Source organism: Lactuca sativa, chromosome 7 (genome assembly GCF_002870075.4).
Source record: "Lactuca sativa cultivar Salinas chromosome 7, Lsat_Salinas_v11, whole genome shotgun sequence".
Taxonomy (NCBI): Eukaryota; Viridiplantae; Streptophyta; class Magnoliopsida; order Asterales; family Asteraceae; genus Lactuca; species Lactuca sativa.
In genome coordinates this window covers 148296082-148310014 of record NC_056629.2, presented here as the reverse complement: position 1 = coordinate 148310014, position 13933 = coordinate 148296082, and the positions used below count along the sequence as shown (strand labels likewise).

Sequence of the window (13933 nt, the reverse complement as noted above, 5' to 3'; positions counted from 1 at the left end):
ATGCAAATTAGGATTGATGAATATTGAAGTCAAGATTAGTGGTCTAACTTGATTTTTCTAGATCTATTAAGTTTTGGATTTTAATTTTTGTAATTTTTTATTTTATTTTTGTGTGTTTTAGATTCTAGTGTTTTGTATAGTACTACTTTCCATTTATTTGGATTTTTTTGGTTTTAGGATTTGGAGCTTCTCCATGGTCAATCAGACTGTCCCAGGAAAATCAAGAAGATAGTATTATTAGAAATATTACCAATAGTTATGACATTGGACAGTATTAGTAACAGTTTCACGCCCACAAAGATCAATAAGATAGTGATAAAACCATATTTTTTCCTAAATAACTATCAAATATCCTAATAAGTCTCTTTCTCCTTTTATTACAAGCTTTATAACCATAAACTATGGTGACAACATGTATGAAGAAAGTATTTGTTAAGCTATATACATATCTTTTCTAGTCTCAGGTGAATTAATCATCATTTGTTACACTACATGCATGACTACATGAACTAGAGGAGGTATAAATATTTAAAGCTTGATGGATCCTCGATCATAATGGATCATCCGGACGTGGTTGGCTCATAGGTTGTGAAAGCTTCTTTCCAACTCCTTTAAAAACTGTGGGTACTAAATATTGGTTTCATCTTTCATAACTATAAATTTTAAATTTTAAATTTTTGTTAGGGTGGAAAGTCACGCTTGGATGTAAAATGTTAGGCTTACCCTCTTGTATGTGTAAATGGGTTGAGTCTTTCCTATAAACAGCAAGTGAGTGACTCCTATTATGAAAATGAACCATTTGGAGTGTTAGACTAGAGAGAGAATTTGTACAAGACCCATTTTGTATGTTCTTTATAGATCTTATATGACCTTAAAAAGATTTACATACTTCATGTGTTCTTGATTTGTATGATGATTCAATAGATCTTTTCTAATTCCGCACATTCCATCATAATCAACACCACTACAATTGGTATTAGAGTCGGTGTTCTTGATTGGATCAAGAGTTGATCCTTGATGGCTTTCTAGATTTGGTGATTCTTCATTTTGAGTTTTGATCTTCATGTTATTGAGAGTTTGGATTCTAGAAATCGAATTATTCATTGTTTCTATTCATAGTTCGATTTTTTCACTAGAATTCAAGTGATTTTTACTTTCTATCTCTAGAAAACCCATTCAAAATCACTTTCTCTCTCTAGAAAACCCAAGTTCATTTTGATTGATTAACGATGGAAGAAATAATTCATGATGATTGGTTTATAGAGGTCTTTCCATAGAAATTCAATTTTGAAGGAATTTTCCATTGTTTTGTAACAAGGTATTTCAAACTAAATTTACTCATTTCTAAGGAGAAACGTGAGTGTGGAAAGTTTAATAGCTATCCTATTGATCATGATTATCATAAGGTGTTGTTTGATCATTTGGTAATAACTTATCATGAAAGAAGGAAGAAGAAGAAGAAAGATGATGAAATAATTGAAGGAATTCGTCTTGATGATTGAAAATATGGTGATAGTGTTATTGCTTCTTACCCGGATATTTATGATGTTGAAAAAAAAGGAGTTCAAGTTGATTCTCATGATGAATTTTTTTTTTGCTCGAGTGAAGTTCAATCCGATGGTATTTTGTGTTCTTGTGATTCGTTTGAAGGAATTATTCCTTATCGGAAGTCGGTCATCCAAGAAATTCACAAGTATCAAACTCCAAAATATTTGATTTAAACTCACAAAGTTGATGTTGTGGAAAGTGGGTTTGTTTATGAAATCAAGTCTTCAAGATGCAAAAAGATGAGAAACAAAAAGAAGAAGAAGATTAAACGCAAAAACAAGTGGGTTTATGCACAAAAATCGTCAAATGTTATTGTGAATCCGAAATTTGAGAAGCAAATTTGGGTTCCAAAGCAATAATCTCCAAAGGTTGCATTGAATATGGAGTCAAAAGCCAAACTCGTCGGTGGTTCTTATGAAAATGTTCTTGGATCGTTGAAGATCACGAAGAACATGAAGAACGAGTTGTAGAACACGCATCATGGGTGGTACCATGTTCAAATGGGAGATTTTCTCCTCCCAACAAAAGAACCAAGATCTTCCAAATTTGATTCATTCGTTGAAAATGGAACTTGATTCATCAAAAATGTATCTCAGATTGTAAAATGGATTCCAAAATATTCTTGATTACGATTCGTGCTTTGTGTTTTTCATTTTTGATCGATTTTTCTCGTTTGATCTAATCTGTTGCAACACCATGGTTGATCCAACAATAATTTTTTTTTCTTCCATAGATCAAGCCCAAACCAAAATCAAAATCATTTTCATTCAATAATCATATAATCTGATTACTTAGCCGAAAATCATACAATTTTTTATCATGTCTGATTTACATTGATTGACCCCATTATTATTGATATGTTTACTGTTAATCATTACCCACCATTCAAAACCTAGTTTATAAATGGATGGAAACAAAGTTCATTCAAAAGTTTATGTTCAACTGCTTCTTCGTTGATGAAATCAATCTCGCACTGTGAATGTTGAATGGATTTTGTAAGCAATCTAGTTCTCAACTCAGACTCGCATGTCGATTACAATGGTATTGTATTGGGTTTGTGGTTTCGTTAATGACATATGGTCGACTTTGATTTGATAGTGATGAACTAGAAAATGAATTGGGAGATCAAATGAGTTTTGTTGTGAGTAGTATTTGCAGTTATTGGATTAATTTTGAATGGTTGGATTGATGATTTGTTATTGATTTTGAAGAACGATGAATTTCAATTTCTATGAGGCTGAAAACCCTAATCGGAGAAAATTACTGCAAAATAATAAAACCTTTGGAATTGTTGATTGGAGGTCAAAGAGATTTAATTACCTGGTTGAAACTTCGGATAAGGATATCAGAGATGCCTTCTGGGTTGGAGTGCGAAGCTTGAAGAGACATCAATAGATTCAGATTTGACGCATACACCTTACCAACATATTAGAACGGTGGATAGAGAGGGAAGCAGTGGATTGGCGTTTGTCAAACAACAATCCAAAAGGAAGTATGCATTACTTTGATATATATGGCGTTGTTCTGGGATATATTGACAGGTGAAGGGGATACGATAGAGTTGAGTGGAGGTGGGTTAGGGGCGGAGAAGGAGGGATGGATGTAAGAGGAGATATGCGATAACGAAATAGAGAGATAACTGGGGGGGAGGGGGGGAACTCGTTTTTTGTGAAGAAAAAGATAAAAAGAAATGAAGGTGGAGCAGAAACAAATGATTCGATAGGGAGAAGTGAGGCTTAGGTGAGTAGGGTCTCCGAATGAGAGGTAAGGTTAACGTCGACGAACCTGAGGTTGCCGACAAGGCCAGGTGCAACGAGGTGATATCGTCGATTGTTACAGAGTCTAGAGAGAATCGAGAGAATTTGAGAAGCATCATAAGTCATAACAACGATAGGTGCATTCTTCATGTTTCTTCTTTTTTAGTCTCTGTTTCAAAGGGAGACAAGGGCTTGATATTTCTTGATCTTCAGAGTGACACTAGAGCAGAGATCTGACGACACGATTAACAAGTAAGGTCAGAAGTAGTGAAGAAGCGGATCGGAGAGCAGAGAGAGGGGAGAATCGATTGCGAAGATGAAAGGTAGAAAAGAACAAGGGGGGTTTTCAAAATTTTGGGGATTTCATTTTCCTCGGTATCTACGAAACGCGGGTTCATAAAAATTATAAAGCGAAACTTATAGAGGACGCGCATTAAGGATACAACGCCCTCCGTGTTTTTAATTTTTTTTCTTATGAAACAAATTTAAGGGCACGCAATAATGCGTGACCTAAATCCTTAATTTTTTTGAAGAGATGAAACTTTTTTAATGTCACTCTCTTTTGCGTAACATAAATTGATGAGTGTTGTGGTTTGCGCGTCGTAAAATGGTCTTTTTCTTATAGTGATGTGTCAATGACGTTATTTTTGATCTATAAATGAAGAAATGACCAAATAGTTCGTGAATGTAACGTCGAAAAAGTTTGAGATTAGTATGATGGGTCAGATGATCTTTTTCTTAGTTCTACAAGTCAAGCAACAGTCAAAAGGCATCCTTATTTGTCAAAGCAAGTACATTGTTGATATGCTGAAGAAATTCTCATTGTATGATTGTAAAACGCCAAAGACTCCTATGTATTCCTCTCTGGAGATTTCTGTTCATTCATCCGGTGATGACATTAATCCAACTTTGTATAGAGGAATGATTGGATCACTTGCATTCGCTCTAATATTATTTTTGCAACCAACAAGTGTGCTCACTATCAGGATAATCAAAAGGAGTCATATTTTCTCGCTATGAAGCGTATTTTCTTATACCTCAAACATACATTCAATCTTAGGTTTTGGTATCCTCGTGACTCTGAATTCAATTCGGTTGGTTATATTGATTCTGATTTTGCTGGTTGCTCATTAGACAGAAAGAATACTTCAGGAGGATATCAACTATTATGAAAAGACTAATCAGCTGGTCAAGAAAGATGCAGTATCTAGTTGCTTGTTCAAGAGTTGAAGTTGAATATGTTGTTGTTGGTTAATGTGCAATTTATATACTACCACTTTTAAATTTATAACCTTAACAAAAATTAAAAAAACGAAGGAAACTAATTGTCGAAATAAATTATCCATCGCTACCGTTTTGCCGGGATAGACAAGTAGTTATCGAAAAAGGATATATTTTTTATGGGATAAAAGTTTTAGGATTATTGACAAAAGTGTGCAAAACTGGATACACAAAATTAAAAAAACGGACAAAACCATAATAAGCCCAATATTTTTTTTAAGAACAACTTGAGGCATTTCGTTGAACAAAAGGCTATGTATATTGAATGTCTCACTTCGTTAAACGTCTCACTTCGAGAGAAAGGGTAAAATTTCATAAGTTAGGGTGGTGTTGCCTCGAAAGCACCAGTTTCTCACCGCAGGATACTGATATTTACATGAACCTCCTGGTTGTAATTTAGGTTGATGTTCCGAATTAAGAACTACCCATTATTCTTAAGTAACTTTGATTTAGACTTAAAAGAATATATATATATATATATATATATATATATATATATATATATATATATATATATATATATATATATATATATATATATATATATATATATATATATATATATATATATATATATATATCTTTGATTTTGATTTTTGACTGCTACCCACCTATCTTAAGAGAATTGTTATACGTTCTTTGCTCCATTTGGACTAATTCAATCCCCGAACCACCATCAACAGATTGAAATTGGATTCCACGATGATCAGAAGTTGCAAAATCCTCCATAGAAACTGACCCAATAATAATTCCAGAAGTTACCCTACCTTCTTCTCGATCATCATCCTCCATATATGAAATCCGTGAATCTCTTTCCTCAGGAAATAACAAATCATCGGCGTTTTGCTCCGGTAATGGCTCCTCAACAGTGTCATCAACAATCCCGGCACGACATAAAGGACAGTTTGTATGTGATCGGAGCCATGTATCAATACACGATAAGTGAAAACCATGTTTGCAATAGGGTAACACTCTAAGCCTCTCATCTGCTTCAAATTCAGTTAAACAAACAGAACATTCAGTCCCCACAACCACCCCATGATCACCTTTCTTGAACTTCACGATGGTTATAGCGTTTATTACAGACAGTTGAAGACCAGTGGTTCTGATGTACCATATGTGGTGATCAAGAGCATCCTGATCTAGGGTTTCTTGATTTTCCGGTGACACTGGCGGCGGCGTGCGGTGACTTTTGGATCTGTACGAAACAGTGTAGAACTTGTAGAGGGTGTAGATAAAGGTTCCGATGAGGAAGAGGAGAGAGAGCTTAAGCGGGAAAGAGATTTTTAGGTGGTTAGGCGCTGGTGGTGCTGGTTGTGAATAAGGGCTGTTTGCTGGCGAGGGTGATGATGATGGTGGAGGTGAGTAGTCGGCGATGCGGCAAAAAGATGGACAGGTGGCGGCGCAAAAGGGAAAACAGATGCCGGAGGGGTTACGTTCCAGATCACATTGAAGGTTGCAAAACGAGATGGTGGAATCTACCATTAACCTCCGGTGCCGATTCGAGGGTGCCATGAGTAGGATTCATGAAAGGACGATGAAGTCAACGTGGGTGTGTTTGAAAGGTGGTATTCAAGAACGAAGGAGGGATGCTTCTTTGGATTTGACGATTCTGCATGGAAAGATGCCTCATCATTTAGTATTTTCCGTCATAAAAGCGTTAATGTAATATTATAAGCATCGGTGTTTTTGGATTTTTTTGTATGTGTTGTACGTAGGAGACATCATCATCCTTTGTAATAAATTGAGAAGTAAATTACAAAGTTGGTCACCGTACATTACTTAAAATCGCATTTCCACTTTTGACTTTCATGGACACATGGTTTTATTATATTATGGATATATGGTTGATGAATGGTTAAATATGACTCTTCCAAAGTATATTTTCGAGCAATTTGGTCTATAAATATGAGTTTTGTTGAGGTCTTTGTTTATGACTAATAGGAAATACTAACATGTCTTTGACTTAGCGGTATGGTTAGATGTCATTCATCCATAAAATAGAAGGTTTAAGTACATAATTGAAATTAAAGAGTATTTCGATTTTATCATAAAATATATGTTTAATTGTTTTTTTTTGGTTAAATGTCGATCACTTCCCTTGGTCTCGTACAATCACCTTCTGTGTGAAGAACATGGTCAAGACAACACCCCATTTGTTGTCTTCTTAATCACCAATATATCATCTGACTACCATCTTTTTCTAACCATAGATGTAGAAATCCACCATCTTTTCCCATCCAGATTTCACCAAGGATGTCTTTCGCATCCGGTGGTCACAAACCGACGATAGAACCATGTTCAATAAGTGTAACGTACTAGATGTCTGCCCTCATCACTCAAGTTGGACAATAATGGTTGGAGAAGGATACTTACTCATTCTTAAAACCAACATTCTTAACCTCAAAGATTCGTCGGAAAAGGGGGGGGGGGGGGGGGGGGGGGTAGGTCTTCGTTCATGGGTTGTGTAATTGGATGACCCTTTAGAACCACATGAATCCTTAGAATTAGAATGGGATTTCAACTCATCAACTTATGAGTGAGATTTTTACAAGACTCTCTCATTGGATGGCACAATACAATGAAACTTGTAAGTAATGTTCGCGCGCGCGCGCGTGCGGGGGGGGGGGGGGGGGGGTGTGGTTAGAATCAATCGGGAAACCTGAGAGGCGGTGGTTTACCCAGCCACAAATATCAGCGTTTCGAGTCCGCTAATCTCTAACTCGTGAACTTAGTTGATATAAAGTTATGTGATACCACCTAAATTTTCTTATATGGTTGTTGGATTTATGACTTATCATTCATGGATGTTGAAACTAGTTAGTGGTATTCAAAACCAAGGAATGAGAACTGTTTGTAATTGGTTATTGGTATTCAGTTCCTTTTGATTCTTTCAATCAAATATTTTTGGTTTTCTGTTATTTTCGTTCCGGTACAGCACACATTCTTAGATTACACATTTTCTAGTAGAACAAAAACCCACTAGTGATATTCGTTCCAATTCTAAGATAACCATTCGCTCCTTTATTAGCCATTCGGTTATTCTTGTTCCGAAACTGGTTACATCCTAACCTTCGGCTATCAACAGAACATAAAATATACTATCAAAAGTCTTTAAGGACATTTTTTTGTTATGTTGGTGCAACATTTTTGTATGTTTCGAGACACTTTTTTATCAGTAACAACGTTTAATAACACTTTTTTATGCCACCAAATTAAACAATTATCATTTCCTTTGTTTTTTTTAACAGCAAGAAAGTTTTTACTATAGAAATTAAGCTAGTAAGTGGCTAGAAGAAAGTTACCAGCATACCCGAGATGGGTTAGTACACCAATCAAGCCATTTGATTTGATTACCTTTTTCTACTTCTATTTTTAAGCCAGAAATAAACATAAAATTGCACTTCACTCGCTAAGATATATGTTGGGTTATACGCGTCGATTATTGGGACTTGCATGGGGAAAAGGTTGGATATCACATCTTAAAGTCAACTTCTTTTGTCTTATTCACATCCTAGTCCGTAAACCCCATTAACTAAGTCTAATTTGGAGTTGTTTACGGTTGAGGGGTGCCCCATGGAAGTGTTTACAGTCTAAGCATCCCTCATGCAAAGTTTCTACGGCCATAGGATGGTCCACTAAGGATTTCACGGCCAAACCATGCCCCATTAAAGGTGTTCACGGCCAAACAATGATCACTAGGAGGTGTTTTCGATTCTAGGTCCTTTCCATTAGTGTTTTCAGCCTTAATGGGTTAATTCCTTTGGGTTTTCGGCCTTAATGGATCATTAGGAGGGGTTTACGGCCAAGGGATAGCTCATTTGAAGTGATTCTGGTCATGAGATGTTCTAGGGTAGGGTACTAGGCTAGATGTTAAAACAATGTTCACATTTCTTGATTTCTATTCCCCCACTTTGACTATTCTTGTTTTATTAAACTTGTTTACTTTCAAGGGGATTATCTTGTATATATGGTCTTCAAAGTTTATGTATGTATAATAGCTTATATAAAACAAGTTCTTCATGGCTTTCAATGTTCCAGGTAGGTGGGATACTAGGCTAAATACTAAGACAATATTTTGAATCCACGATTCCTATTCCAATCTATTGGTTTAGTTTTGCCTTGATAAACTTTTTACTTTTCAAGAGGTTATCTTATCCATGATTTCCGAAGTGTACATAGCCATATACATGCACTCATGCCCTTTTGGTTTTTAAGCTTTTATTGTAATAAGGTTACAATTTTGACCTTGCTTGATCCAAAACTTTCGAGTTGTCACATCATCCCCCCGTTAGAGGGAATTTTGTCCCGAAATTAGCTTTTTGCAATGCTCTTGCAACTAGGAGAAGTTGTGGGTAGCTTTGTTTCATATGGTCTTCCCGTTCCTAGAGGAACTTAGGCCCTTGCTTGGTGTTATGGCGGACCTTCGCTATTACTATTTGACCTTGCTTTTTTGGTTTCCGAGCCCATGATCCCTACATGTTCTTCTTCGGGGTGTAGGTTCTGGTTAACCTTGATTTTTTGAAGTAGGACCACAAGAGCTTCGGCGGTCAGACACTTATTAGGGTTGGATACATGGAACATGGTTTGAACGATGCTAAGTCTTTGTGGTAACTGAAGTCTATGGGCTTCTGGACCTATCCTAGCGAGGATCTCAAATGGACTAATGATGGTTGTGTTCCTGATGTCCTATAGGTAGTGTTCCTAGACCTTAAGGATGGCACTACAGAATTCTGAACCAATGGTAAGCTGACTTTGCTTGTTCCCTTAAAGTTGGTTGGATAAATTTTTTAATCGGGATAGGGATATCGATCTTTGAGGGTGGGTTTGTTTGACTCTTAGTAGTCGGTGGTTCTTTGGGCAATTCACCTTTCCTCCTTATGAGTTGGATGGGTGGTTTTTGAGGTTAGAGGCTTGGTCTGATAGTTTCCTTACTTATTAGGTCGTTCTATTGATCAGACAATATCTGTCTTTGTATCGGTGCTAAGTCATATTGGGGGGTTTAGATATAGGAATGGCTCCAAGAGTCGAGTCGATTCCGAACTCAACTTGACGCTTGGGTGATGTATTCAAAGGATCTTCAGGGAAATACTTTGGAAAGGTTGTAAATTTCGGGATTACCCTTGATGACTTTTGTTTCTTGTTTCCCATCTTTATTGTGGAACTAGGAAGGAGCATGGTATCTCTTACATAAGTACTCATGAGCCTAGATGTTAGAGATGGTCCGAGGATTTGTCGTTATAGGTTGTAAGAATTTTGTTAATTGATCGGGTAAGGCAAAAGGTCCTTTTTGTAGTGCTTGAAATTGGTATGGTGAGGATCAAACAAGTTTGTGTCAAGTTACGACATTCGACTTCTTATTGTAACAGATGTTAAGTCGATTTGGAAGGGAGATGATTGTTTAGAACGATAGTGTGTTCTATGTTCATGTTTTCAACACTAACAATTTCATCCTTGTTATTACTACTTTGAATATTTTGTACCGGAATTAAGGTGTTCTAGTAATACGAGTACTTTGACGTCTAATGATGAAATTTTGTAGTCTGACTTTTATTAGGTCTTTCTATGATAGTTTGGTTTAGCCTAGTCATATATAATTAGGACTGAAAAGACAATCGACTGAGTGGCCCTGCCCTAAGTCCACAACCAAACAAGGAACAAGAACTAAGGTGGAACCACGCACTCTAAGTCTGTATAATCTCAATTATATATGACCCTATTCTTACACTAAGCCATCATAGCTTATCTGTAAGGATCTTTAGCTTTTCTATGAATGATATGAGTAGTTCGGATAAAGGAGCAATTCATGATTACATTTGAAGTGATTCTGGTCATGAGATGTTCTAGGGTAGGGTACTAGGCTAGATGTTAGAATAATGTTCACATTTCTTGATTTCTATTCCCCCACTTTGACTATTCTTGTTTTATTAAACTTGTTTACTTTCAAGGGGATTATCTTGTATATATGGTCTTCAAAGTTTAAGTATGTATAATAGCTTATATAAAACAAGTTCTTCATGGCTTTCAATGTTCCAGGGTAGGTGGGATCCTAGGCTAAATACTAAGACAATATTTTGAATCCACGATTCCTATTCCAATCTATTGGTTTAGTTTTGCCTTGATAAACTTCTTACTTTTCAAGAGGTTATCTTATGCATGATTTCCAAAGTGTACGTAGCCATATACATGCACTCATGCCCTTTTGGTTTTTAAGGTTTTATTGTAATAAGGATACAATTTTGACCTTGCTTGATCCAAAACTTTCGAGTTGTCACATCATCCCCCCGTTAGAGGGAATTTTGTCCCGAAATTAGCTTTTTGGAATGCTCTTGCAACTAGGGGAAGTTGTGGCTAGCTTTGTTTCATATGGTATTCCCGTTCCTAGAGGAACTTGGGCCCTTGCTTGGTGTTATGGCGGACCTTTGCTATTAGTATTTGACCTTGCTCTTTTGGTTTCCGAGCCCATGATCCCTATATGTTCTTCTTCGGGGTGTAGGTTCTGGTTAACCTTGATTTTTTGAAGTAGGACCACAAGAGCTTCAGCGGTCAGACACTTATTAGGGTTGGATACATGGAACATGGTTTGCACGATGCTAAGTCTTTGTGGTAACTGAAGTCTATGGGCTTCTGGACCTATCCTAGCGAGGATCTAAAATGGCCTAATGATGGTTGTGTTCCTGATGTCCTATAGGTAGTGTTCCTAGACCTTAAGGATGGCACTACAGAATTCTGAGCCAATGGTAAGCTAATTTTGCTTGTTCCCTTAAAGTTGGTTGGATAACTTTTTGATTCGGGATAGGGATATCGATCTTTGAGGGTGGGTTTGTTTGACTCTTAGTAGTCGGTGGTTCTTTGGGCAATTCGCCTTTCCTCCTTCTGAGTTGGATGGGTGCTTTTTGAGGTTAGAGGATTGGTCTGATAGTTTCCTTACTTATTAGGTCGTTCTATTGATCTGAGAATATATGTCTTTGTATCGGTGCTAAGTCATATTGGGGGGTTTAGATATAGGAATGGCTCCAAGAGTCGAGTCGATTCCGAACTCAACTTGACGCTTGGGTGATGTATTCGAAGGATCTTCTGGGAAATACTTTGGAAAGGTTGTAAATTTCGGGATTACGCTTGATGACTTTTGTTTCTTGTTTCCCATCTTTATTGTGGAACTAGGAAGGAGCATGGTATCTCTTACATAAGCACTCATGAGCCTAGATGTTAGAGATGGTCCGAGGATTTGTCGTTATAGGTTGTAAGAATTTTGTTAATTGATCGGGTAAGGCGAAAGGTCTTTTTTGTAGTGTTTGAAATTGGTATGGTGAGGATCAAACCAGTCTGTGTCAAGTTACGACATTCGACTTCTTATTGTAACAGATGTTAAGTCGATTTGGAAGGGAGATGATTGTTTAGAACGATAGTGTGTTCTATGTTCATGTTTTCAACACTAACAATTTCATCCTTCTTATTACTACTTCGAATATTTTGTACCGGATTTAGGGTGTTCTAGTAATACGAGTACTTTGACGTCTAATGATGAAATTTTGTAGTCTGACTTTTATTAGGTCTTTCTATGATAGTTTGGTTTAGCCTAGTCATATATAATTAGGACTGAAAAGACAATCGACTGAGTGGCCCTGCCCTAAGTCCACAACCAAACAAGGAACAAGAACTAAGGTGGAACCATGCACTCTAAGTCTGTATAATCTCAATTATATATGACCCTATTCTTACACTTAGCCATCATAGCTCATCTGTAAGGATCTTTAGCATTTCTATGAATGATATGAGTAGTTCGGATAAAGGAGCAATTCATGATTACATTTGAAGTGATTCTGGTCATGAGATGTTCTAGGGTAGGGTACTAGGCTAGATGTTAGAACAATGTTCACATTTCTTGATTTCTATTCCCCCACTTTGACTATTCTTGTTTTATTAAACTTGTTTACTTTCAAGGGGATTATCTTGTATATATGGTCTTCAAAGTTTAAGTATGTATAATAGCTTATATAAAACAAGTTCTTCACGGCTTTCAATGTTCCAGGGTAGGTGGGATACTAGGCTAAATACTAAGACAATATTTTGAATCCACGATTCCTATTCCAATCTATTGGTTCAGTTTTGCCTTGATAAACTTTTTACTTTTCAAGAGGTTATCTTATCCTTGATTTCTGAAGTGTACATAACCATATACATGCACTCATGCCCTTTTGGTTTTTAAGGTTTTATTGTAATAAGGTTACAATTTTGACCTTGCTTGATCCAAAACTTTCGAGTTGTCACATCATCCCCCCGTTAGAGGGAATTTTGTCCCGAAATTAGCTTTTTGGAATGCTCTTGCAACTAGGAGAAGTTGTGGGTAGCTTTGTTTCATATGGTCTTCCCGTTCCTAGGGGAACTTGGGCCCTTGCTTGGTGTTATGGCGGACCTTCGCTATTAGTATTTGACCTTGCTCTTTTGGTTTCCGAGCCCATGATCCCTACATGTTCTTCTTCGGGGTGTAGGTTCTGGTTAACCTAGATTTTTTGAAGTAGGACCACAAGAGCTTCAGCGGTCAGACACTTATTAGGGTTGGATACATGGAAAATGGTTTGCACGATGCTAAGTCTTTATGGTAACTGAAGTCTATGGGCTTCTGGACCTATCCTAGCGAGGATCTCAAATGGCCTAATGATGGTTGTGTTCCTGATGTCCTATAGGTAGTGTTCCTAGACCTTAAGGATGTCACTACAGAATTCTGAGCCAATGGTAAGCTGACTTTGCTTGTTCCCTTAAAGTTGGTTGGATAAGTTTTTGATTCGGGATAGGGATATCGATCTTTGAGGGTGGGTTTGTTTGACTCTTAGTAGTCGGTGGTTCTTTGGGCAATTCGCGTTTCCTCCTTATGAGTTGGATGGGTGCTTTTTGAGGTTATAGGCTTGGTCTGATAGTTTCCTTAATTATTAGGTCGTTCTATTGATCAGAAAATATTTGTCTTTGTATCGGTGCTAAGTCATATTGGAGGGTTTAGATATAGGAATGGCTCCAAGAGTCGAGTCGATTCCGAACTCAACTTGACGCTTGGGTGATGTATTCGAAGGATCTTCTGGGAAATACTTTGGAAAGGTTGTAAATTTCGGGATTACCCTTGATGACTTTTGTTTCTTGTTTCCCATCTTTATTGTGGAACTAGGAAGGAGCTTGGTATCTATTACATAAGTACTCATGAGCCTAGATGTTAGAGATGGTCCGAGGATTTGTCGTTATAGGTTGTAAGAATTTTGTTAATTGATCGGGTAAGGCGAAAGGTCTTTTTTGTAGTGCTTGAAATTAGTATGGTGAGGATCAAACCAGTCTGTGTCAAGTGACGACATTTGACT

General features: G+C 37.0%; 1 protein-coding gene across 1 annotated transcript; it reads right to left on the bottom strand.

Annotated features, from left to right (window-relative positions):
• Window positions 1-5189: 5189 nt before the first annotated feature.
• On the bottom strand, window positions 5190-6301 carry LOC111894024 (RING-H2 finger protein ATL54). Its single transcript, XM_023890089.3, has one exon. The coding sequence runs from the start codon at window positions 6099-6101 to the stop codon at window positions 5190-5192; it is 912 nt and encodes a 303-aa protein (XP_023745857.3). The 5' UTR covers window positions 6102-6301.
• Window positions 6302-13933: the final 7632 nt, after the last annotated feature.

Coding starts and splice junctions, on each gene's coding strand:
- LOC111894024 (XM_023890089.3), bottom strand. CDS start 6,101: ATGGCACCCTCGAATCGGCACCGGAGGTTAATGGTAGATTCCACCATC.